Genomic DNA, 27,578 nt, shown 5'->3' with positions numbered 1-27,578 from the left:
AGAATTGGAGAACATGCACATCAACCAGTATGCTTCATTCTGCAATGATAACTGTGTAGTGTTGATTGATAGTATTGGTTATCATAGGGCCATATTCTATTGAAGAGATGGGTCCTGCGAGTCCTGTTACCTGTAAAAGCAGTGGTAAATGCTATGAGAGTCATTTGTCTGCCAACATCATTCCAACTCTTCAACAGAGTGGATCTATGGTAGGATCATTTTCATGCAAAATAGCGCTTCTCCACACATTGTGTTGCCAGTGAATCAGCTGCTGCAAAGGCATTATCAGCCATCATTTCCCTACAGCCTGCCTGCGCAGGTCACCTGGTCTTAACCTATTTGACTTCTGGCTGTGGGGTTATCTGATGGGTGCTGTATTCAGTGCTCTGATTACAAATCTAGTGAAATGAAGCCACATTCTGTGCAAAGCATTTTGAATGTGACCCCTGAGGCATTTCGATCTGTTGTGGAACATGCTGTATCTCAGTCTCAGCTTGTGGTAGAAAACGGCGGACAGCATACTGAACATATCTCGTGCCAGTCCCACAACAACTAAAAACTGATTTCATTGTTGCTTTTATGCAGTTCCTACCCTCAGTACAATTAAAAACTGATGCCATTGTTGCTTCTTACATGGGTTATGGGCATCAGGGCAATTAAAAACCAACTTATCCCATCCATTGCCATACAACCTAGCCATGATGGAGAGGCTTACCTAACTAACAGTGCCACAATGGTAAAATGTTGAACTTGTGCAGCCATGTAGATTGCACAGCAGATTTGGTTCAATTTGCAGCTCACTCCTTAGGCATTGAACTGTGAGTCATGTGTCATTTGCAACTGAATCCACTTACGTTATGATACTTATAGTGCCATCTATTGGGAAAATTTACATTCCACCCCCACCCCCATAATGTTTCTCCTCCTTCAATAATATTTTGTTAAAATTTTATGTCTTCTGTGCAGAGGTTCATTTTTGTACGGTGTTTTGAAACTGGAACTTTTAATCACCCCGTACTTAGTAAGCAAAATGAACCGGATCTATTACAACAGCACTCCAAGACAGAAGGGAACACAAAAGAGAAAACGAGCCTGTTGATGGGAGAATTTACATTTTGCAACAAGTTATTTACTACCATTCAAACAAAAATATGTTTAAGATTTTTTTATTTATTCACCATCCATGAGGACCATTCCTCTTGGGATCTGTGGAAGGTACATTAGCATATTTGTTTATCTTTGTAAATATTTATTGTCTACTCCTGTTTTTCTGACATTTTCTACATCCTACAGTATCTCCTCACTATGGATGTACTGGAATGAAAAATAACCTAATCTATTCTAAACATACTGTATGCTAAACATATTTGATAATTGTGATTGCTCTATTCTCTCAATGGTATTTGACAGAGGCCATAAAAATTAAATAACAGCAAATGAGAGCTATGTGCATAGCAAGTGATAAGTTTAAATATTATGTAGTATATCAAATTTAGTACATTTCTCCAAATTAGTCACATCAGTCTTAACAGAGCAGCCCCCTTGCCCCCGCAAAAAAAGGGGCTATGTGCTGGAACCTGGAAAGAAGCTTAAGAAGCTTCTGTATCCAAATTTTCCATTCATTTATGATAGAAATGCTGTTATATTCAATAAAAAGTTTATTAATGTATATGCATGCACAAAGTTAAGCTTTTGGTTGCTGAGCTAGGGTTAGCAATGAGCTTCCTGAATGCAGTACGGCATGCCTCATACCAGTCCCAGCTGGTCATTCCATGCAACTGAAACTGTAAACAAACTGGAGGGAAATTCTCTCTGTTGTCAGCATTTTCTTAGTTGACTTCAGTTTCAAACATCTTTGTAATATGACCCAACACTGTAATCCCACTAAAATGAAAGAAAGACAGATAAAAAAGCTTCATCTGCCATCTAAAACCAATACTGGGGTTATTTCTATAACGTACACTGTCATGACACACTTTAGGTGTAGTCATCTATTAATGCTGTGTTAAAACATCTAAATGAATATACACGACATTTGAGGCCGAAGCGCTATTGACCCCTGCCGCATGTACACATCACTGGCATAGAGGGCTTGCAAGTTTGTGACAGACATATACATTCAAAGCAGTTGAACTGTTAGTAATCACAAAAAATAATAATATTCTACCCAACAAACAGCAGCAGCAGCAGATAAAGTGTAGAGTATAGGTAATAGTTCAAACAAAAATCTGCTGTACAGCACTCAGTTCAAAGAAAATGTTTTGGGTTACTGATATACCTTAAAAAATTTTCCTAAGGCAAGGTAATCAAGCCCATCTGAGCAGTTGAATACAACACACTGTTTTGCAACAGCTTTGGCCAAATCCTTTGTTGTTTCAGTTTTTCCTGTGCCTGCAGGACCTTCTGGGGCACCACCTAAATGTCAAGACATATTTTGTTTTGAAAAGTTACATGTAGGGTACATAAAAAAACATCAACTATAAAAAATTAATTAACACATCTGACACAAAAATAATTACCTAAAATGTGTTTCTCTGTTTAAGATGAGAAACTTATCCATATAAAACAAAAACTGTTAACATACGTTACCAAAAACACAGCTTTGCACTGGGCTAAATATACATAATACAGAAACGAAAATTTCAAAACCACTTCTGCAGTGGCCACCAGCTTCTATGATCAGAGTGTCTAATGAAAGTGGGTTGTACTGAGACAGGTAGAGTTAGAAGTTACAGTGCTTCCTAACAGCAGCTCCAGGACATATGCAGAACTGTTGCATATCTAGAATTTGTTTCTGAGCACCACCAGAAGTCATGCCTACTGACAAAAAGACATTTTTAAGGATAATAATTCCCTCAATATAGAACATTCATGTCCCAGTAACTCACCCATGGCAGTAGGGCTTCTCATGAAACTTCACACATTACATTTGCCAACCTGGGCGCAAAGAGTTGGCAAGACTTGTGAATAATGATAAACTTTAGCAGAGATAGGCAGATGCGTTCTCACCCTTAGACTGAGTGCTTCTAAATCTCAGAAACTAGTGTCAATATTACCAGTCGGCATACTGTTTATGAACCATCACAGCCGACTAGTCTCCCACTTTATATCAAAATTTGGAAATGAGTCTTCTTATCCCACTTGTAATATATTTGGTTGAGCCAGTAGCAAAAATTAACACACCACACAGTCCACTGTGTAGCTTAGTGAGCATAGGTTCACCAATACTGAGTCCAGCTAAGTATGTATTGTCACTTTATAACATGCAGGGGCAGTTTTACAAACTTTCAGTATGCCATCTGCTTTTCAAGGTGTAATGAACACAGTTGTATTCACAGTGCTTTCTTCCAAATCTTCATGGAATATTTCTGGCTTAGATTCTTTTGACATTTTTGGATTGTCAATCCACAATAAGTGCTGGAAATTTCAACAGATGTGCCTACAAATTTAGTGAACTTTTTAGTGATAGTCTTGGTTGTACAAACAATTTTTTACCTCACATGTACCGAAAGGCAATGCACAGTTGTGTTGAGCTAGACAAGTGCGCATGCCCATTAGGGAAAAGGTCACTGAAAAATTACAGTAATGGCAAGCTGATGGGGTCATTTATCCTTTGCAAACCTTCAGGATGACTTCAACTACGTGTTGATTTTAAGTCGACGACTCTCAGACATGATGTGACGAAGCAAGCTGGGATATTTTTACTTCACCTATTGTTTTGCCACCTGCCTCCTTAAAATCCATTTCTTCATTTTTGACTAATTACCATTAACGTACATGAGTATAATCTGCATTTCCATAAAAGAGAAAGGTTGACCCTCAGTATTAAAGAATATACCACCAGATTTAATTTTGTGCTTAGTTTTATGTATGTAATTGATTTTCTAATTTATTTTGGCTATTACTAGTTAGTATGTTTTGTTATAGGGTGAAATTAGTAATTGTTTCGTAACTTAAATTCTATAATTGACTTATAAACAAATATAAATTCTGTACTAATTATAAACATTTGGAGCACAAACTAATACTATTCTTAAAGGGTCTATTTGAATCTATTCGAAAACATGTTAGCAAAGCCAGCCCTTAATTGATTCCCAAGTAATTAAAAGTTTTGTCAAAAGTATTGTTTGCATAACTACATCTGTTAATTTCATGATTTAAACAAATAATTCTCCCTAACTCCTGTAGTAGAAGAAACTGTTAAAAAGACGGAATTTTTTTCATGTGTTCAGTTAATTGAATGAGGTATGTTTTAATGGTAATTTCTGTAAATTAAACACCACAAAATGTGTAATTTCTGTGCCTATTATTGTGAGAATATATAAGGGCCCGATTTTTGGTCACGAAACAGTGAGTCCACAGCCAAATTTCAGACGAGAAACCCATAATGGTTAGATCAACAACAATGCATCCACTTAACTGTGAAATAAGTGTAATAGGCCGTATGCTAAAAGAATGAAAGCGTCTGTTCAATATGTAGCGTATTATTCAGCAAGAACTGTGTGGTTAGGCTTTTACTGCTTGTAGATGTTCAACAGTAAACTGTTGTAGCTGTTTGTGGATATTTGCTTGCAACCTATTAATGAGGCTTATCGAAAGTTAAACAATAGTACACTGGCCATATAACTGTGTAATATTGCGGGGTTGTGAACAATGAAAGTAAAGAACTGTGAAACCCAACTGTGCAGTTGTTGGCTACATCTTTTACAGTAGTGGTACTGCACTTCCAACCCCTATTTTTTCAGTCAGTATCACAACACAGTACGTCAACACTGAGGACCATCAACAAAGAAATAAAGCAAGTGAACTTCACATATGGAGCCCTGGGCACTATTATAGTTGGGCACCATAAACTAGGACTCACGAACTTTGAATAGTGAACTCAAGAACATATGAAGGAAGTGCAACAGCCAATCAGTGCATGGATTTCATGGTCACAGTATAACAGCAGCCAATCAGTGAGTGGGTTCTATGGAAGCAGCCACTGAGTACAGGAGCAGCCAATCAGCATGCAGGTCCACACAGCTGACCAGGATAAACAAGACACATCGCTGAGAGAATTACTACCTGCAGCCGCCATGCAGATGACAAATTGAGATGACAAATGCAGCAGCAGTAGGTGAGTGATTAAAAACAAGGCAATTTCATAGCAAAAGTTGTTTTATATTAAATGATACATAATGAGTGGTCATAATGAACAAGACAGTGTGATGGTAGACAAGGGACAACAGAAGGAATTAATGGGGACTGGTTCTGTAGATGACAGTGGGTTTGAATCAGACATGAATGTAACTTTGAATGATGGGAACAAAAGTCTTATTGTAGATGAAATGATAAAAGCGTCATCTACAGTGTATGGTGAGGTGAGCGAAATGGATGAGAACAGTACTGAAGTGGATGAAATTGTTAAGGCTAAGGGGGAGGAACCTAGTAGCGAAAGTCAGCAGGGGAAAATGTATATGGCAGATGGGAAAGTGGAAGTGATGTTAAGGCAAATTATGAGTAGTTTCAGTAATATGAGTACGAAAGAAGACATTAGTAGGGTGGAAAACAGTGAGACATTAGTAGTTTTAAAACTGACATCACTAGCTTAAAGGATGAACTAAAGAAAGAAATTAAAAAGGAAATTAAGGTAGTCAGCTCTAATTTTTCAGAATTAAATAAGTAGGTTCAGGCAGTAGTTAAAGACTGTGGTGATATGATAAAGAAAGTAGAGCAGAATACTAATGAGAAACTAAGATTAATCAGTAGTAAATGTATAGAAGACAGAAAGAAACATTGTGATGACTATAGTAGGAGGATGGAGACTTCCAAAAAACAGTGTAAAGATGAAGCCAAAGCTGCCAGGAAATTTTGTATTGAAGACAGGGTTAAACTTGAGAACCAAATTGATCAGATTAAAAATGATTTTGAAACCGAGGATTGAAACCAAGTGTGCAGTAGTGGTAGAGGAAAAAACTGATAAAAGTAAATAAAAATGTAGATTCAAAATTGAACTGTATGGGGAAGTGCATCCACTGGATTTCATTAGATAATTTAATGATTTGCCTGAAACATGGAATGACAAAGAAAAAATGTCATTTGTGAGAGGTTTTTTGAAAGGGGATGCTTATGGGTGGGCAGCTCAGGTAGCTGATAGTTGTACTTCATAGCAAAGCTTTGAGTAAGCATTTTCAGATGAATATTGTTCCAAAGAGAAGCAGCAGAGACTTTTGACTGAATTTTGGGGAGGAGAGAGATTTGACTTCAGGAAGGATACTGTGAAAGGTTTCTGTCAACTTTGGACAAACAAACTGAAATATTTGGACAAAGAGCTAGGCAGTGAATCAATAATTATGGGTTTAGAAACTAAGGTGCCTCTGAAAGTTAGAGTATTGCTTGTACCTGCCCCTAGGGGTAATATTAGTGATTTCTTGAATAATGCTGGTAAATTGGAGAGGGGGAAACCCTCAGTGGAAGATCGTAGGAGGAATTCTGATGACAATAATCAATCAGGGAGAGAATTTCAGGTAAATAGGATTAACAGGACTGATTACAGTAGAAATTCAAGGAATGGTTGGGTGGAGGATAGCCAGAATCAGCACGGAAATAATAGGAGAATTTCAGGTAACAAAAATAGAGGAGATGATTTTAATTCTGAAACAAACCATTTGAACTAGATAATACTCCAGTTTTGGCTCACACTAGAGCAGGTAGTGATGAAGAACCATGTGTCTGTAAATGTGCTGTAATAACAGGTGAGGGTAATGTAAATGATAGTAGTAAGATGAGTGTAATTTCTAATTCTAGTGAGATGTTGAATGATGGTACAGGTAGCAATGTTAATCTCATAAAAGAAGAGGAGGAACTTACCGTAATGTGCACTGAATCAGAAGTAAGACCTACAAGCAAGTAGGGGGTTCAACATTATGTGTTGGATTCATTATGTGGCGATAATGCTTACCCCAGCTAGTTGTCTCATTTTTCATGTTTCCTGAGGCAGTCAAACTCTTCTCCTATCCTATCTGTAGTTTATAAGTGAATCAGAATTATTCTACTTTGACTGTCATGTGATTTTGTGCAGCAGGATACTTTAAGTATAGAAATATTTTAGAAAAAGATTTCTCCATGGTTATCTATGTATATATTTTATTATGTTGTAGTAGTTATAAGTAATGGGATCACAAGAGGATTGAAGAAAGTAAATTGGTACCATGGTTAAGGAATTTCTGTCAAATAAAGAGGTAAGATAAACTGAAAATGAAAGGTATGAGCATATGTGGACTATAATTAAAATCTGAAGTAATCAGCTCATGTGTGAAATTAGTAGAACTTGGTGCAGCAGCAGAGGCAATACGCAGTAAAATCGATTTTGGATATTATGTCTTAACATTAATTGTGGTATAATAGAAGTGTTTGTGTTCAGTGCAATAAGTATATGGAGATATCTACCCTTAGAAGTGCGTCATGGTACAGCCTTTTCTAACATTAAGGAATTACAACTTCAAACATATGAGGGTTGACTGAAAAGTAGTACCTCCACCTTAGTAACTCCTTAACAGTTGGCAGCATTGGTATGCGGCAGGTACTGGCTTGTTCCATAGCCTCTTCTCTACAGCTCCAGTTGGACGAAAGCCTTAGCATTGAATGGTTGTGTTGCTACAGTGTAAATTATGGAACCCCATGCAGATGGTAAGTCAATGCGATTTAAGCAACATGCAGTCACTGAATTCTTTACAACAGAAGATGTCACCCCAAAGAAGATTCAACTGAAAATGAAAGGGGTTTATGGTGATTGTGTTGATGTGAGTAATGTGCATTGTTGGGCGAGTAAGTTTAAAGATGTTGAGGCAGGAACATCTGACCTGCATGACAAACAAAGAGTTGGACATCCTGTGACAGCAACCACTGAGTTTCACAAGAAAAATGTCAACAGATTGATTCAGGATGATTGTCGTATCAGTCAGAGAGAAACTGCAAGCACAATCGGAATTTCACAAAACAGTGTGAGTCTGATTATTGCTTTGCTTGGCTATCGGAAGATCTGTGCATGATGGGTACCCTGGATGCTGACTCCTGAAATGCACTCAGTCTTGAAGTTTGCCAGGAACTCCTCTCACGTTGTGAGAATGAAGGTGACACCTTTCTCCACTCAATCGTGACAGGAGACAAAATGTGGGTATGTCATTATGACCCGGAGAGGAAACGTCAGTCTATAGGATATCAACACAAACACTCTCCCCAGAAAAAGGAATTCAAGACATAGCCCTCAGCTGGAAAAATCATGGCCACAGTGTTCTGGGACACAGATGGTGTTATCTATGATGATTTCCTTGATCGTGGAACAACAATAAATTCAGAGCATTACATCACAATGCTGCAAATGATGCCTAAAAAGGGTCTGAAAGGAAAAGGGAAATGTTTTCCTGCAGCATAACAATGCCAAACCTCACACTTCACATGCCGCCAGAGTAGAACTTCAGAGACTGAATGTCTCCACCATATGGCATCTTCCATACAGTCCAGATTTAGCACTGTCTGGCCTCTATCTGTTCCCGATAACGAAAGGCTATCTGCAGGGACATCATTGTGAGACTGTGGTTGAGGAAACAGTGTCAAATTTTTCCGTGATATCTTCAGAAAACTTGTTCATCATTGGCAGAAATGAATCTAATTGGCTGGTGATTATATGCAAAAGTGAATATTGGTAATTAAAGATCACATTCTAAGTATTATTTCTGTGTTTGATTTATTTTAATATTGCTATCCAAATCCAATTAACGAAGGTGGAGGCATTACTTTTCATTCAACCCTCATAGTTGCCAGAAGTAATGTGTGGAAAGAATAAGCAAGAGTTGTATGTAATTTGCCCTTCAGGCTATAATCTTAAGCAATTTGACGGAATACAGTGAAATAATAGTTTTTCTAAGTGATAATTTTGCCTGATTAGTAATGAGAGTTATGTTTGCCTTAGAATAAGGCCCTGTTACTGTGGACTGTTTTTCAGTAGATTCAATTTTGCATTGGCTAAGCAGAGCAGGTGTTTATTTCTTAGTTAATGAAGCAATAATGAAATAACAAAATAATGAATAATGTTAGGGTCTTAATGGTTAGGGAGCCTGTCTCTGTAGTAGAAATATTTTTTGAGAATGCACTCCACTAGCTAACGAGGTAAGAAAGGTAAGTAAAATAATGGAGCTGACAGACATGACTAATGCAAAAAAAGTACTGTACACAAACAAATGTGGTGTAACTGTATTGATGATCTAGTTTTGAACTATGCAACGTGGGTACTATGCAAATTGTGTAATTCATGACACTGTAGCTGGGAATGAGAGCTTAACAGAAAGAGCAATATTTTAGTGAGGTACATGCCATTGGCTCTATAGGTTACCTGAAAACTTCTATTTGTGTTCCAAGGAATTTGAGCTTAAAGTGGTAATATTGGAATGAAGAACAGTAATTTTGCTGATTAACTGATAACGGTGGTGCTAGACTGATGTGAATATTCTGACAGTTAAACTATTTGGTAACTTTTTGTGAGGATTTAATTTTCTGATTGAATGAGAGTAGTACTCAGAGTTGAGTGGAGAAGTAGACCTGTCTGCTTGTGTCTGTGTATGTGCAGATGGATATGTGTGTGTGTGCGAGTGTATACCTGTCCTTTTTTCCCCCTAAAGTAAGTCTTTCCGCTCCCGGGATTGGAATGACTCCTTACCCTCTCCCTTAAAACCCACATCCTTTCATCTTTCCCTCTCCTTCCCTCTTTCCTGATGAGGCAACAGTTTGTTGCGAAAGCTTGAATTTCGTGTGTATGTTTGTGTTTGTTTGTGCGTCTATCGACCTGCCAGCACTTTCGTTCGGTAAGTCACATCATCTGTGTTTTTAGATATATTTTTCCCACGTGGAATGTTTCCCTCTATTATATTCAATCATTAATTTGTGCTTAGTTTTATGTATGTAATTGATTTTCTAATTTATTTTAACTATTACTAGTTAGTATCTTTTGTTATAGGGTGAAATTAGTAATTATTTCATAAATCAAATGTGTGTGAAATCTTACGGGACTTAACTGCTAAGGTCATCAGTCCCTAAGCTTACACACTACTTAACCTAAATTATCCTAAGGACAGACACACACACCCATGCCCGAAGGAGGACCCAAACCTCCGCCGGGACCAGTCGCACAGTCCATGACTGGAGCACCTTAGACCGCTCAGCTAATCCCGCACGGCAATTTTTTTCATAACTTAAATTCTATTGTTGACCTATAAACAAATATAAATTCTGTACTAGTTATAAATATTTGGTGGAAAAACTAATAGTACCCGTGAAGGAACTATTTGACTCTATTCAAAAACATGTTAGCCAAGTCAGCCTTTAATTCATTACCAAGCAATTAACAGTTTTGTCAAAGCGTTGTTTGCATAACTATGTCTGTTAATTTCATGATTTAAACAAATAATTCACCCTAACTCTTGTAGTAGAAGAAACCGTTAAAAAAATGGAATTTTTCCAGGTTTTCAGTTAATTGAATGAGGTATGGTTCAGTTTTAATTTCTGTAAATTAAACATAAGAAAATGTGTAGTTTCAGTTCCTATTATTGTGAAGATATATAAGGGCCCGATTTTTGGTCACGAGACAGGAATTTTTACATCATATGAATTCCATACATGAAAATATTAAGTTCACTATGGAAACTGAAAAAGATGGTTGTTTGCCATTTTTAGATGTTCTGGTATGGCGCAAGAATGATGGCACACTTGGTCATTCGGTGTATAGGAAACTGACCCAGACAGATTTGTATCTGCAAGCTACCAGTGGCCACCATCTGCCACAAACAGTGGGTGTCCTTAAAACTTTAATCCACTGTGCCCATACTATTTCTGATGTCAACAGTCTTCAAGCAGAACTGAAACACCTGCAAAAAGTATTCCTGATGAATGGCTTTTCAACTAACCAAGTGAACAGAGCTATGCAGTCCTACAAATGACGCAACAAGGAAGAAGAAGAGGTCTTCTACATCTACATTGATACTCCGCAAGCCACCCAACGGTGTGTGGCGGAGGGCACTTTACGTGCCACTGTCATTACCTCCCTTTCCTGTTCCAGTCGCGTATGGTTCGCGGGAAGAACGACTGTCTGAAAGCCTCCGTGCGCGCTCTAATCTCTCTAATTTTACATTCGTGATCTCCTCGGGAAGTATAAGTAGGGGGAAGCAATATATTCGATACCTCATCCAGAAACGCACCCTCTCGAAACCTGGCGAGCAATCTACACCGCGATGCAGAGCGCCTCTCTTGCAGAGTCTGCCACTTGAGTTTATTAAACATCTCCGTAACGCTATCACGGTTACCAAATAACCCAGTGACGAAACGCGCCGCTCTTCTTTGGATCTTCTCTATCTCCTCCGTCAACCCGACCTGGTACGGATCCCACACTGATGAGCAATACTCAAGTATAGGTCGAACGAGTGTTTTGTAAGCCACCTCCTTTGTTGATGGACTACATTTTCTAAGCACTCTCCCAATGAATCTCAACCTGGTACCCGCCTTACCAACAATTAGTTTTATATGATCATTCCACTTCAAATCGTTCCGTACGCATACTCCCAGATATTTTACAGAAGTAACTGCTACCAGTGTTTGTTCCGCTATCATATAATCATACAATAAAGGATCCTTCTTTCTATGTATTCGCAATACATTACATTTGTCTATGTTAAGGGTCAGTTGCCACTCCCTGCACCAAGTGCCTATCCGCTGCAGATCTTCCTGTATTTCGCTACAATTTTCTAATGCAGCAACTTCTCTGTATACTACAGCATCATCCGCGAAAAGCCGCATGGAACTTCCGACACTATCTACTAAGTCATTTATATATATTGTGAAAAGCAATGGTCCCATAACACTCCCCTGTGGCACGCCAGAGGTTACTTTAACGTCTGTAGACGTCTCTCCATTGATAACAACATGCTGTGTTCTGTTTGCTAAAAACTCTTCTATCCAGCCACACAGCTGGTCTGATATTCCGTAGGCTCTTACTTTGTTTATCAGGCGACAGTGCGGAACTGTATCGAACGCCTTCCGGAAGTCAAGAAAAATAGCATCTACCTGGGAGCCTGTATCTAATATTTTCTGGGTCTCATGAACAAATAAGGCGAGTTGGGTCTCACACGATCGCTGTTTCCGGAATCCATGTTGATTCCTACATAGTAGATTCTGGGTTTCCAGAAATGACATGATACGCGAGCAAAAAACATGTTCTAAAATTCTACAAGAGATCGACGTAAGAGATATAGGTCTATAGTTTTCCGCATCTGCTCGACGACCCTTCTTGAAGACTGGGACTATCTGTGCTCTTTTCCAATCATTTGGAACCCTCCGTTCCTCTAGAGACTTGCGGTACACGGCTGTTAGAAGGGGGGCTAGTTCTTTCGCGTACTCTGTGTAGAATCGAATTGGTATCCCGTCAGGTCCAGTGGACTTTCCTCTATTGAGTGATTTCAGTTGCTTTTCTATTCCTTGGACACTTATTTCGATGTCAGCCATTTTTTCGTTTGTGCGAGGATTTAGAGAAGGAACTGCAGTGCGGTCTTCCTCTGTGAAACAGCTTTGGAAAAAGGTGTTTAGTATTTCAGCTTTACGCGAGTCATCCTCTGTTTCAATGCCATCATCATCCCGTAGTGTCTGGATATGCTGTTTCGAGCCTCTTACTGATTTAACGTAAGACCAGAACTTCCTAGGATTTTCTGTCAAGTCGGTACATAGAATTTTACTTTCGAATTCAATGAACGCTTCACGCATAGCCCTCCTTACGCTAACTTTGACATCGTTTAGCTTCTGTTTGTCTGAGAGGTTTTGGCTGCGTTTAAACTTGGAGTGGAGCTCTCTTTGCTTTCGCAGTAGTTTCCTAACTTTGTTGTTGTACCACGGTGGGTTTTTCCCGTCCCTCACAGTTTTACTCGGCACGTACCTGTCTAAAACGCATTTTACGATTGCCTTGAACTTTTTCCATAAACACTCAACATTGTCAGTGTCGGAACAGAAATTTTCGTTTTGATCTGTTAGGTAGTCTGAAATCTGCCTTCTATTACTCTTGCTAAACAGATAAACCTTCCTCCCTTTTTTTATATTCCTATTAACTTCCATATTCAGGGATGCTGCAACGGCCTTATGATCACTGATTCCCTGCTCTGTACATACAGATTCGAAAAGTTCGAGTCTGTTTGTTATCAGTAGGTCCAATATGTTATCTCCACGAGTCGGTTCTCTGTTTAATTGCTCGAGGTAATTTTCGGATAGTGCACTCAGTATAATGTCACTCGATGCTCTGTCCCTACCACCCGTCCTAAACATCTGAGTGTCCCAGTCTATATCTGGTAAATTGAAATCTCCACCTAAGACTATAACATGCTGAGAAAATTTATGTGAAATGTATTCCAAATTTTCTCTCAGTTGTTCTGCCACTAATGCTGCTGAGTCGGGAGGTCGGTAAAAGGAGCCAATTATTAACCTAGTTCGGTTGTTTAGTGTAACCTCCACCCATAATAATTCACAGGAACTATCCACTTCTACTTCACTACAGGATAAACTACTACTAACAGCGATGAACACTCCACCACCGGTTGCATGCAATCTATCCTTTCTAAACACCGTCTGTACCTTTGTAAAAATTTCGGCAGAATTTATCTCTGGCTTAAGCCAGCTTTCTGTACCTATAACGATTTCAGCTTCGGTGCTTTCTATCAGCGCTTGAAGTTCCGGTACTTTACCAACGCAGCTTCGACAGTTGACAATTAGAATACCGATTGCTGCTTGTTCCCCGCATGTCCTGACTTTGCCCCGCACCCGTTGAGGCTGTTGCCCTTTCTGTACTTGCCCAAGGCCATCTAACCTAAAAAACCGCCCAGCCCACGCCACACAACCCCTGCTACCCGTGTAGCCGCTTGTTGCGTGTAGTGGACTCCTGACCTATCCAGCGGAACCCGAAACCCCACCACCCTATGGCGCAAGTCGAGGAATCTGCAGCCCACACGGTCGCAGAACCGTCTCAGCCTCTGATTCAGACCCTCCACTCGGCTCTGTACCAAAGGTCCGCAGTCAGTCCTGTCGACGATGCTGCAGATGGTGAGCTCTGCTTTCATCCCGGTAGCGAGACTAGCAGTCTTCACCAAATCAGATAGCCGCCGGAAGCCAGAGAGGATTTCCTCCGATCCATAGCGACACACATCATTGGTGCCGACATGAGCGACCACCTGCAGATGGGTGCACCCTGTACCCTTCATGGCATCCGGAAGGACCCTTTCCACATCTGGAATGACTCCCCCCGGTATGCACACGGAGTGCACATTGGTTTTCTTCCCCTCTCTTGCTGCCATTTCCCTAAGGGGCCCCATTACGCGCCTGACGTTGGAGCTCCCAACTACCAGTAAGCCCACCCTCTGCGACTGCCCGGATCTTGCAGACTGAGGGGCAACCTCTGGAACAGGACAAGCAGCCATGTCAGGCCGAAGATCAGTATCAGCCTGAGACAGAGCCTGAAACCGGTTCGTCAGACAAACTGGAGAGGCTTTCCGTTCAGCCCTCCGGAATGTCTTTCGCCCCCTGCCATACCTTGAAACGACCTCCCACTCTACCACAGGTGAGGGATCAGCCTCAATGCGGGCAGTATCCCGGGCAACCACAGTCGTAGTCCGATCAGGGGATGCGTGGGACGAGCTGGCCGTCCCCGACAAACCCCCATCCCGACCCCCACAGTGATGCCCATTGGCAACAGCCTCAAGCTGTGTGACCGAAGCCAACACTGCCTGAAGCTGGGAGCGAAGGGATGCCAACTCAGCCTGCATCCGAACACAGCAGTTGCAGTCCCTATCCATACTAAGAACTGTTTTGCTAAGAACGTGTGAACTAATCTACAGAGAGCGCAAACAAATCGACAAAATTTAAACGGTTATTAAAATACAAGATTGCCTAGTAAATGCAGTAATGCTGCTACTTGCGCACTGCTGACACTGCTCGGCGGCGGAAGGAGACTAAGCGAAATTACACTATTCAGGTACTAAAACACGATGCTACACTCTCAAATACTATAATACGCCCGAAATTTATGAATTAAACAATGCAAGTACCAAAAACACGCAAAGAAATTAAGAATTAAACTATGTAACAAATGAGTGAGCTAGGAGTATACGACTTGCTGCTCAGCTGCTTATCCAACGGCGGCAGGGAGCACACTGACTGCGACCAACCGACACTGGCCGTTCAAAACAAAACAGTAGACAAACGACTACGCGAATTACACTATTCAGGTACTAAAACGCGATGCTACAACTCTCAAATACTATAATACGCCCGAAATTTATGAATTACACAATGCAAGTACCAAAAACACGCAAAGAAATTAAGAATTAAACTATGTAACAAATGAGTGAGCTAGGAGTATACGACTTGCTGCTCAGCTGCTTATCCAACGGCGGCAGGGAGCACACTTCTGGTCAACGGCTTATCTACCTTTTATTGGGAACATCTCGTCACACATAGGTAGAATATTGAGGAAGCATCAAGTTAGAGTCATCTTTTGGTGGGATCCGTTAAAGATGACCTGGACCTATGTAAATCAGGTGTCTACAAAATTCCGTGTGATTGCGGCAAGTCATATATAGGGCAGACAACAAGAACGGTGCAGGAACGTATTGTGGAACACCAGCGGCATACTCGCCTTCTCCAACCCACCAAGTCCGCAATCGCTGAACATTGCATTTCTACTGGCCATTCTATGAATTACAATGATACAAAAATTGTGGCTCAAACATCAAATTTCTGGAGTTCAATTATAAATGAATCCATAGAAATAAAATTGTCAGACAGCGAGACTCTTTTATCAATCGAGATAGTGGTTACCAGTTAAATTCCGCTTGGAACCCCATTGCAAAGAAGTAGTTATCGGTATAAAGATGAATGTGCACGCTAAACAGTACATGTGCAGCGCATGCACAATGCAGCCCCCTTTGGCTTTAAATAGCAGAGCTCAGCACGTATTCACCAGTACTTCTCTAGCTGTACTCACCTGAAGATGGCCAAAAGACTTTGTGCCGAAATATCGTGGCTAGATGTTACTGACTTACGGCAGTTCTCCCGTGTTTTTATGGAACAATCAGTACGCCGGGAAAATTTCAAACATCACATACTTGGTGGATGCTTGCCTCCAATGGCCTTTGGATAACTATGCAAAGAAATTTTTGGTTATTACCACTCATCTCGAGCTATTAGAACTGCAATGCATGCCCTTCAGCAGTGCCTCAGCACTGGCAATCTTGCTCAAATATCTTGGATGACACTGTCATGTATGGACATTCTGCAGAAGAACCTTTAGTCAGTCTCAAGAGCCTTTTTCAATTACTGTTATTGGCAGGCTTCAAGCATCACAAAGGTGAATGCTCTTATTTCCAGATGGAAATGTAATATCTCGGACACGTCATTTATGTCACCATCAAAGATTTCCTGGGTCCCAGAACCCTAAAAGAACTGCAAGAAGAGTTAGGCAACCTGGACAACAACTTCAAATTCATTCCTCATGCCTCTCTGATTGCAGCTCTGCTTCACAAGTTATGGCTGTTCCATTTTCATGGACCAAGGAATGTCAGATGGCTTTTGATCAGTTGAAATGGGCACTACGTAGTAACATGTACTCCATACATTTTTATCCAAATAAACCAGTTGTGTTAGTGGTTGATGCTTCTTCTATTGGCCTATGTGCCATTGTGTTGCGTCGTGTCAGATCAGCAGATCATCCAATAGAATTTGCCTCCAAACTTCTGACTAAGACTTAGGCAAATTACAGTCACATTGAAAAAGAAGCACTGGCAATCATTTATGGTGTAACCAGGTTTCATCATTACCTCTAAGGAAGGACGTTCTGCTTGGTCATGGATAATAGGCCACTAACTTCCCTCTTCCACCACGCCAAGCCTATTCCACCATGGTCTTTACTGCTGTTGAACTACAGAACTACCACTACAGAATCTTGATGTGTTGTCAACATCACCAGTGGACAAGGATGATCAGTTTGACTCCTCTGAACCATTATGTTGTCAGGTAGATATTCTGGATCGTCCCACAGTTCACAATTTTCCTATGGACTTTCGTTCATAGCACAGGTGACAGCTGTAGATACATATTTACGAATTTTGCTGAATTGCTTGTGCACAATGTGGCCAAGTAGAATGAAAGACATAGTTCATCCACAAGTACATCAATACTTGGGTCACCATCAAGCCTGTCAGTATAGCATGGTGTTTTATTGTTAAACACTAAGAATGACCAGGCCCAGGTCATCATCCCATGCACCATTCAGCAGGATGTTTTAAAGTTTTTGCATCAGGGACACTAGGGTATAGTGAAGACAAAGCAGTTTGCTTGAAGCCATTGTTCTTGGCCAGGGATAGATGTCCAGACTGAAGACATGATGTCACGCTGCGCTGCTTGCATGGAGTAACTGGCATTTTCACCTCAGAAAAGAATGACCATGGCCCAGCGGTCCAACAAAATGCATCCACAATGATTTTGCTGTACCTTTCTGGAACACACAATGGCTTATTTTAGTGGGTGCCTTCAGTCATTTACCCTTTGTGGTTCCAATGGACTCTATGATGTCTACCAGTACTATTAGAACACTTACTTCAATTTTTTGCATCAACAGCTTGCAGGAAGTATTTGTGTCAAATAATGCACAGAAATGTTAGTGTCAGATGGTGCACTTCAGTTCACCACACAGGAAATTGAACAGTTTTGCACAGCCAACGGTACTGATCATGTGACCACAGCACCGTTTCATCAGCACCCAAATGGTGGAGCTGAAATTTTCGTGTGAACGTTCAAGGTGTGGATGAGTCAATTCTGTGGAACTCACTCATGGGAGCAAGCCTTGCAACTGTTTCTGTCCACCTACTGTGTGATGCCTCAAGATGGACCTCTCCAGCTGAACTCCTGCAGAGCCATTGGCATTGCACCCTGTTTCTTCATCTGCTGGTCAGAAAAAAGTTTCTCATTTTCAGATCTAGGACACAGTACTCTATGTCCTTTGACACAACATGTTCTTGGTTTCTCCCCTACAGGGTCACTGCTCAAAAGACACTGGAACCAGCTTCGTCCTCTGAGACTCTGTGAGCCTGCTGCTGTGTTTTGTTTTACAGATTCAGCATGCGGCCTGGAGCTAGGGTTGTGGCTATCCACTGTCTGCCACCCCTCTTTGAAGGGTGCCCTCCGGCGATCAACACTCCGGCCCTGGATGTAGGAGTATGCCCTTCCTGCCATTTTCCAGGGGTTCCCGTAGGGGCTGAGGGAGAATGCCAGTGCATGGACAGAGGCCTGTTGCCAGCTTCAGTCCTGGTTCCCATCCCATATGCTGCATCTGCACTAAAGCTAGCCCTTGCCATCAGTTCACACCACAACCATATCAGACAATGACCAGGAGATCTGCAGCATCTGGGGGAGGGAAGGGGGGACGGGGGACGGGGGACGGGGGGGGGGGGGGGGGGGGGGGAGTGTGGCGGTGTAAGCACAGCGCACACCATAATGCAGCACTGTAGGTGTTGATAGGTTGACAACCCACTCCAGAGATGGCATATAGCCCAGTGATTGCTGCACCAAGAGTTTCAGTAGAAGTGATGTGCACCAGCACCACAGCAGAGTGGGCAATTCAAAGGCTGCTCAATTATCAAAAAGAACTCCTTCTACTTGTATACATCACACCACATCATATGCTTCTAGTAAGTCCACACCAGCATGTCTTCAGTGAACATTCTAATGGGATAAGAACTGTTTATTGTCCAGCCTTAACTTCTGATAGCAGTTAATCTTCAGGATCTGCTGGCTGAACTGTTTGTGAAAATTTGAGTATTTGTCAATGTACGTGTTCTTGTCACTAATCACTATCAGTCTCTCAGTTTTCTCATTGTTCTCCTCTCATAGTGTTTCCCTCAGAGCACTATAAATAGCTGAGGGTGGCAACGAGTAAAATCTCCTTCTGTAGTTGTATCAAAAGTATAATACAATACAAAATATGATTACTGTAATGAAAAATCAAGGCACAATTGCAAGAACTGACAGAGACTAGTGAATCCTTTGAAAGAATAGAATTGTGTGTTCCTGTTGAACCATTACCTAAGACTACAGTACCAAAGGACCACATTAGATCATCTTTTCAGATACCTTCTTATGATACCAATACCAAGTCAGAGAGATGAGACTGCAGCTAAATTTTTTTTTTAAAGAGTGGATGCTGAAGCTTAGGTTATCATTAAGCACCATAAGTGATCAAGGAATGAATTTTAGAAATGAACTGCTTAATCAGACTTGTAGGCTGACGGACATGACTGAACTTAGAACTATACTAGCACACTCTGTTGGAAATGGACACATCTGGTGAATCCACAGACTGGTCATTAAGATGGTTAGCCTCTAAGAGAGCAGCAAGTGTGATACCTATGACATTTGTCTGTTATATGCTGTGGTGCTGACAATGCAAAAATGCTCATGTCCACTGGCCTTAGACTGTATGAAATCCTGTATGGAAGGAGGACACATTCACCATTCACCCCTGGACTTTGGCCACCACTGTAACTAGCAATTAACACTTACAAAAATTAGTATGTATACTAAAGGAGGCATAGAAGGGAGTGAAACAGTGAAATCATCAGTCATTCCTTCAGAAAGCAAAATTACACAATCATAGTACATTATTGGACTGGAGATCTGAGCAATGTAGTGTTAAAGGAGAGTCAGGTCAGAAAGTTTAGAAAATACTGCAAATGACCACACTCATTCTTGGAGCCGCTGTCACCAGTCATTACAGTTGCCTTTTCACTTGATTTCAGTTCATGTCAATCATGTGGATAGACACCCTAAAGCAACACCAACAAATAACAAGGAACAATTGAGGTGCAGACCAGCTGTTCCCAAATCCAGGAAGTGAGCACTGTTAAGTCATAGTCCAGACTTTGAGACCGAGATGTACCACACTCCAAGTGAACCAGCTCCAGACACCCCTACAGTTTCCTTTGGCATGGTAAAATGATCAAGTGCAAGGCATATGTTTATTTTCAGACATGTGCATATGTAAATGTGTTGTGCAAATACAGAACTGTATATAATGTAACATATCACTTTGATGGAGTGTTGTGTTGTACAAGCATTTTTTGAACTGGTGAATGATTACCACCATGATAAAAAGTTTATTTTTGGAATATATCAGATGAACTACTGTTTGGATGTATGTTTTAATTATGTGCATGTATCAAGAGAGGGATGGACACAGTGTATCTGTAAGCTGGAATGTCAATAAACATCATACCATGTTCGTGTTACCTACTGATCAGGTGGTTTATTCCATGTCATAAGTTCCTGCCTTGGAGACATAGTGCGTACCACAAATGGTGAAAATTAAATGTTTGGCATTCACAAACTCAATGCCTATGTTGCTGAGGACAAGCAATTATATTGTGCTATTTGCTAAAGAGAAGCAGCATGACTTCACAGCTTGAAGTAATGATGTTGAGTGACAAACTATTCAATGCTAACCTGCTACAGCTTTACAGTGAGTGGCTTCTTCAAGGAGACCATGCAATCACTCAAGAGGTCCTTAAGTCCTTAATATCCATGTTTTGCAATGGATCCTTAATCTCTGGAACAGAAGCTCAGATGGATCCGAAATAAACTGATTCTAAAACTACTGCATATCCAACGTCATAGATGGCTCAGGAAAAATGGCAGTACATTATGATACTTATGAATTCTGCAGCTTGAATGAGGTTATTAACCAGTGTTATTCCACTAAATCCATTACACATAATGTGTGATAGGGTTTGAAATCATGAAATCACTTAACTGCAATCCACATTTTTTACTTTTTCCTTAAAGAAATAATATATCCCAATGGTACATTTTGTATCCTAAACCAAACCTCCATGACAACCATGATTATCAAATTTAGTAACATAAAGATTTGTTCTTAAAGATATACTTGTGTTATAAAAAAAATCTGTGCAGAAAATTAGAATTAAACCCACTGAGAGTGCAGAAAAAGTTTGTTTGACGGTACTTACCTAAATGTAGATGTAAGGCACCAAACAGTGTCCTGTAGCATCTATCAGTGAGTGGCGTTATAACAAGCCTTGGTGAGTTGCCCAGGTATTCATAGCCATACATTAACTGGGAATTTATCATGCGAGTAACCATCTGGCCCTCCTATGGAAACATAAAACAAATATTTATAATGTATCCGTAATATGTACTGGGAGAATAACTTTGATTAAAAAATGCCATTGTACATTTTGTGTAGCACTATAATTACAACTACCAATGGCAATACTATAAATTTACAACATGTGTTTTCCTTGTTACTTACTACTTTCATTGAAATATAACTGGAGTAAGATACTTAGACAAACAAAGAAATGTAGTTACAAAGTATAGAAAAAGGTATGTAAATCTATGAAAAGTATCACTGAACTGTAAACATACATAATATAGCTAGAGAAAATCATCACAGGGTTGCTACATAGCTCAAGAAAAGAAACATTCACCAAGCAGCAGCAGCAGGTAGAAATGTATAGCATGATATAAAAATGTCAGCTTTCATAACTAAGGGTCTCCTACTTGGGGAAGATAGGATACAGTTGCAAGAAAAGAGAATGGTACAGCTTACAGATATAAAAATCTCACTGTAAACACCAACCAGGTCATCGTGCCAAGGGATACTTTCTGGAAATGGTCCAGTGGAAAACTGAATTGTTTACATTACGATGAGATCTGAAAATTTGATAAGCTACATGTGGTTGAGATGGTGGTACGCAAAATAAAGATGACTGGGAATATACAGGGTATTTCAAAATGAATATACGGGTTTTAAGGATTTGGAGTATTGATTACATTCAACTAACAATTATAAATAATACATCAAATGAAAGAGCAACTCACACTGTTTTTCTTACAAGTATTCAATATGAACACCATTTATATCACATCTAGTCAATATGAGAGTTGTTCCAATGTCATGATCAGTGCAACAAGGCTATTTTGAAAGTTGGTTAGATCAGATGGTAGCAGAGACACTACTCATGATGGTTTATGAACCCTCAAAGGTAAAAATCGCATGGTGTCAGATTGGATGTGAAGATGGAGGTCATGCAAAACAGTCTCTGTTATCCGATCCCCTGTGGCCAGTTCAGCAGTCAGGCACAATGTCGTTTAATCAACTGCGTACTGAGTTATGACAGGCAGGTGGCACACCATCTTGCTGCCAAGTAAAGTTCTGTATTTCACATTCTTCCAGTTGGATAAGCTTCCCGCCGGGATATGACAGATAAAACATTTAATCTAGGAGAACCTTACTGCATCTGTACCATCGATTTAGTGGCTCCAAGATGTGCACATTATGTGTGGTGACTTTTCCACTTAGGTGAAATGTCAATTCATCACTGAAGACGACAGTATTCAGAAAATCTTCATCGTCATGCAGTAAAATTTAGTTTCCAAAGTTGGATGTAAACCGTGGATCTGTAGGCTTTAACGTCTGTAACAACTGCAAATGATAAGGATGTAGTTGAAAGTATCTTGCTAAAAGCCTCCATACATACCTTACTGGAACTGCTAGTTCACTACGACTGGCCTAGCAAACTGAAATCTTGGGGCTGCTCATGAAAGTCTCTTTCACTTGCTCAACATGTTCTCCACTCACTTCGTGGCTCCATACTCTTCCATTTGTGCAGTGGTACACAAACAAAAATATTTAAGCTGCTCTTTCATTTGCTGTATTATTTATAATTGTAAACTGAATGTAATAAATGCTAGAAAGCTTTTAAACCCATATATTCATTTTGAAACACCCCGTATAATAAAAGAGACACAAAAGAGAGAGACACTACATGCAAGAAAAACTGGAAAGAAAGGGAAAAATTAGTTAAATGAGAAATAATCATCTGAACATGTACACTTTTCTTAATAACAGAAAACATTAGAGATCCATGCACACTACTTGTGAAGGTGATATATTAGTCTAAGTAGTATTTCCACATTACAAAAGTTGAACATATGCAGTCAGAGGGATACAAACTAAATACACCATACCAAAAAGAAGGTGAAGGTGATTATTTAAATTACACAGAATTAAAATGTCATACATTAGGTTCCAGTGGTGTATGGCATTTAGTACTGCACTAACCCACTAAATGCATAAATCTACTGGACTTGAACACTGTCATTTCATAAAGTTCAAGAATTCTAGCAGGTACTGTCATCTGCTATCTCTTGATGCACGATATGTGAAAAAAGTTATTAACTCCATAGCAGTAGTTGCTGATCATGTTATGTCAATAATTTAATCCTAGTTTTTGTCATATGAATTAGTTACTTATAATGGAAAAAATTTCTAACTTAATTAACATCCAATGTATGTTGCAATAGTGCCAAATACTAGTATTAAATGTGGTAAAGTCTCATTTCACCAACGAGGTACAGCATTAGGACTGAACAGAGAAAATAAGCTATTTTGAGGTCACGAAGGTTTCTAGAAGACATATGCTATTAGATATTCTGAAAAAAAGTATATTTGTGCCACCAGATGTACAATTGTACATTTATTCTCTACCGGTTTAAATAATTATAGTATCTTCATAGGAGAAAACAGAGTACACTAATGGATGAAAAATATGATTACATTAAATATGACCCAACCAAGTGTGGAACATACATAACTGTACTAATAGCCTGTGTTAACAAGGTCCATATAATTGTGCTTTGCCTTGGTGCAATTACAGCCAGCAAGTTTATGGATCACCAAGTATGCATTATTGTATCTGTGCCATGGCACAGCATGTTTTATGGCCTATGTTATGACAGACTATTATGAGAGTTACGTATATTCTACGTTTGGTTGGGTCATACTGATGAAAAAGTATTTTTGATCCATTGATGTAGACTATTTTTCTCCCATGAATATGATTGTAGCAATTGAAACCAGTATAGAATAAGCATACAATTGTACAGCTGATGGCAGAAACATACTTTTTTCTGGAACTTGCTATTTGCATCTTTATTTTACATTTGCATGAACAGAACAATTTGCCTTGAGTGAGATTAGTAAAGAAGGAAGATTACAGATTAACACAGTGTAGATGACAAAACTGTTAGAGATGGAATCAAAGTTCACATTATGTGCAGTTAGTTTAACTCATTTCTTGACAGTGAGATGTTTTATGTTAATTTGGTTACCACAAATATTATCATTACTGCCCCTGTTAAATGGTTGGAAATGTAGAGTTTTGCCATTTGAATAGCACATTAACAAAGAAGCTTCTCTCACAATCCACAAGTAGAAAATGAGGGGTGCTGGCTGCCTCAAGATCATTGATTATATTTATTTGTAGCCTTGGTCTTTCACAGATAAATATTCTACTGATGACCAATGTAAGTAAAACTCAGAACCCACCCTCACAGGTTTACTTCCATCAGTACCTCATTTCTTACCTCCCACACCCCACAGAATTTCTGCTGCATACCCTCTGATGGGAATAGCATATTGAACTCCAGGAAAAAAGTTACTGCGGAAATGTGGCTTAGACACAGTCTTGGGATTGTTTTCAGAACTGATTTTCACTTCACAGCAGGGTATGCACTGATTTTAAATTTCTGGCAGATTAAACGTTGCAAGGATGAGCCATTAGTCTCTTGGCTAGCTGAGTTAGTAGAGTGGTGTCTGCAAAAGTCGCAAAGGTCCCAGGTTTGAGTACCAGTCTGTAACATAGTTTTAATCTGCCAGGAAGTTTCAGATCACTCTACATTTCACTGCAGAGTGAAAATTCATTCTGAGAACCATCGCCTAGACTTTGGCTATGCCACATCTCTACAGTTACATTTCTTCCAAGAGTAGTAGTCCCACAATGTATCCAGGAGGGTTTTTTGAAGCTTGGAAGGTAGAAGATATGATAGAGGTGGAAGTAAAGCTGTGAGGGCAAGTGAGATCAGTCAGTATAGCATCTCTCCATGAAAGCCTAAGGACCCAGGTTTGACACAGGTTGTACGGTACCCAGGAGACAGTGTCTAAAGTTAAAGGACATGGCCCAGCACACAGTTTTAACCCAACAGGAAGCTTCACATCAGCACAAACTTCACTGCAGAGTGAAAACTCGTTCTGGGAACATGTGATTCTGAACCAATTACAGATGGCTCATTGAGGATATTGTGTAATCAGACCGTGTACACATCCATTCAACCATGAGAAGGATGCACTCACGCCACAAAGTTTATAAAGCGAAGCTATTACAGTGATTACAAAATCGAGTTAAATTTAAGAAAACTTGGCAGTATAAGCCCATTTATCAGTATGACACTGTATCCCCCCCTCCACCTCGCCTGGATGTATGCACTGATTTGGTTGGGAAGGGTATCAAATCTAAATGCCCCACAAATATGGATATTTCATGCTTAAACCAGGTAGCCAAATGGAGGTCTACAATAAGGCCCCTTTCACGTTCCCTCAGGTGCTGATAGCATTGTACGCAGCATCTCTGTGTCCTTCACAGTGATCACTTAGTATCTTATGCTGTTCATGCCCCTTACACGCCACACCATGCCTAGTAACAACACCAAACATGCACAAGACTAATGCACTCTAATGGCCATCCTATCTATCAAGAGAATTGCAAAATTAATCATCTAAATGCCTGCTGATGATGTGTACATGTACAAAGTGAGATTATTATCTGAAAATGTCTTCCGTGTGCATCACTGTGATTAATCCACTCTAGTCTACAACCGACCATCTGACGTCTCTTCCGACCATCTGGCGTCTCTTCCTATTACTAAGGATCAATAATGGAAGCTTTCTTCTAAGTGTTCCACCACTTCAATACTTGAATTTTTGTACTTAATTTTTTGCCCACCTTTCATGGTTAACTGTATTCACATAATTTTCAATTATGACCCTATATTAGACAGTACCGAGTTCTTCATGGCACTCCACCATCATTTGTGTGCAGATCATCATTTGGTACATATTCAATCCATAATACTTCCCTAAAAGGGAACAGTTTTCTGTTAAAAGTAGTAGAAACACAATTAGCACAGGACCCCCAAGTTACAGTTGCAATTAGACAATAATAACAGTGTTAATGATATGGCACATGTATCTGAAACTGAACACAAAGAATATCAGATTTCTCATTTATGTTTTGATCAAAAGTTTTGGAATACTATGGTTAATTATGGTGATGTAGGTGCTAATCACAAACCCGAATGAGAGAGTAGTGAAAATTTTGATGTAGTATGTACTAATGATTTCTTCTCTTTGTCAGAAAACAGTGTTATTGATGTATGTAAATCAGGTGATAACTGTATTGGATCTGAACTAGGTGATATATTTATGTAGACATGAATGAGGGCTGTGAAACAACTAAGGTTGGTAAGGGTGAGACGTGTGGCTTATTGCAAATGAATGTAGGTGAGGTAAGTGACTTTCACAGAGATGAGACTTGTAGTGTTAGTAATGTTATTGATGAAATAATTGTGGAGGAATATGATGATGATGAGCACCAGGTATTTGTGAAATTTAAGAATAATGAAGTTTCAGAGTTGTTTGTGAATGATGTTTACAATACAGGTAAAGTAAGTGAAAGTCATGGAATACCAGTCCCAGCAAAACAGTTTTTCATTAATGTCATGTAGAGTAATGATCCCAACAGTAAAGGTGAGTTATCTGTGAGCTTAGAGAATCAAGCTGAAAAATTTTTGAAGTTTGTTTGGGACCAGATTGATCATAACATAGATAAATGTGCATTCTAGAATAAGTTAGCTGTGGTTAGTCAAAATTTGTATCCCAATTGGTGGAATCAGGTGAAAGGAAATCTAAGCAGGAAGTGTAATTTTGACAGTAATCCATTTTGTGTTCCTTCTGTAGCAAGTGATGTTGGTTTGCTATGGAATCCATTCATTGTGTTTCTTTACTTAATGACATGAATAACCAAAGTAACATCATGATACCATTAAAGTTGAAAAAACCATGTAAAGACAGTGTGGATGTAGCATTTGATGAAACTGAGAGTGATCTTTTGCATGAAGTGTCTGACAAAAAAGAAGACGATTCAGATTTTGGGTGTCCTTACATTAAAATAAAGATTGATCAGTCGGAAGGTAACTGTTTTATTGATACAGGTAGCCTGATTTGTGGTATATCTGAACAATTTTGAGACAAGATCAAGTATAGTAAGAATTTAGTGGAAATGCTCATTGTAGGTGTAAAGATAAAAGAAGCTACAGGTAAGCAAAGCAAATTGGTAAACTCTTAGGTACTTTTAGTATAGAAGACAAAAGCTTTGAACGTGAATGCTTAGTGATCCCTAGTTAGGAAGACAATATAATTCTAGGTATGGATTGGATAGTGATAGTTGAAGCTTGTTTTGGATGGAATGCTAAAGAATTGTTTACCTTGGAAACCAAAACTAATACTTACAAAAAAACTAATTTCTGAATTTTAAACTGTGGGGAAACTAGTAACTATTTCTAAAACATTGTGAACCAAAGTGATTACCAATTGTTTGATGATG

General features: G+C 39.6%; 1 protein-coding gene across 1 annotated transcript in view; it reads right to left on the bottom strand.

Annotated features, from left to right (window-relative positions):
- LOC124776746 (dynein axonemal heavy chain 7-like) overlaps window positions 1-27,578 on the bottom strand; it is an 881,127-nt gene that overhangs the window by 631,340 nt on the left and 222,209 nt on the right. Inside the window, 2 exon segments of the mRNA XM_047251871.1 lie at window positions 2,279-2,415; window positions 21,084-21,225. Coding sequence (XP_047107827.1) covers window positions 2,279-2,415; window positions 21,084-21,225 — 279 coding nt within the window.

The sequence above is a fragment of the Schistocerca piceifrons genome, chromosome 2 (genome assembly GCF_021461385.2).
Source record: "Schistocerca piceifrons isolate TAMUIC-IGC-003096 chromosome 2, iqSchPice1.1, whole genome shotgun sequence".
NCBI lineage: Eukaryota > Metazoa > Arthropoda > Insecta > Orthoptera > Acrididae > Schistocerca > Schistocerca piceifrons.
This window is presented reverse-complemented; position numbering and strand designations above follow the sequence as displayed.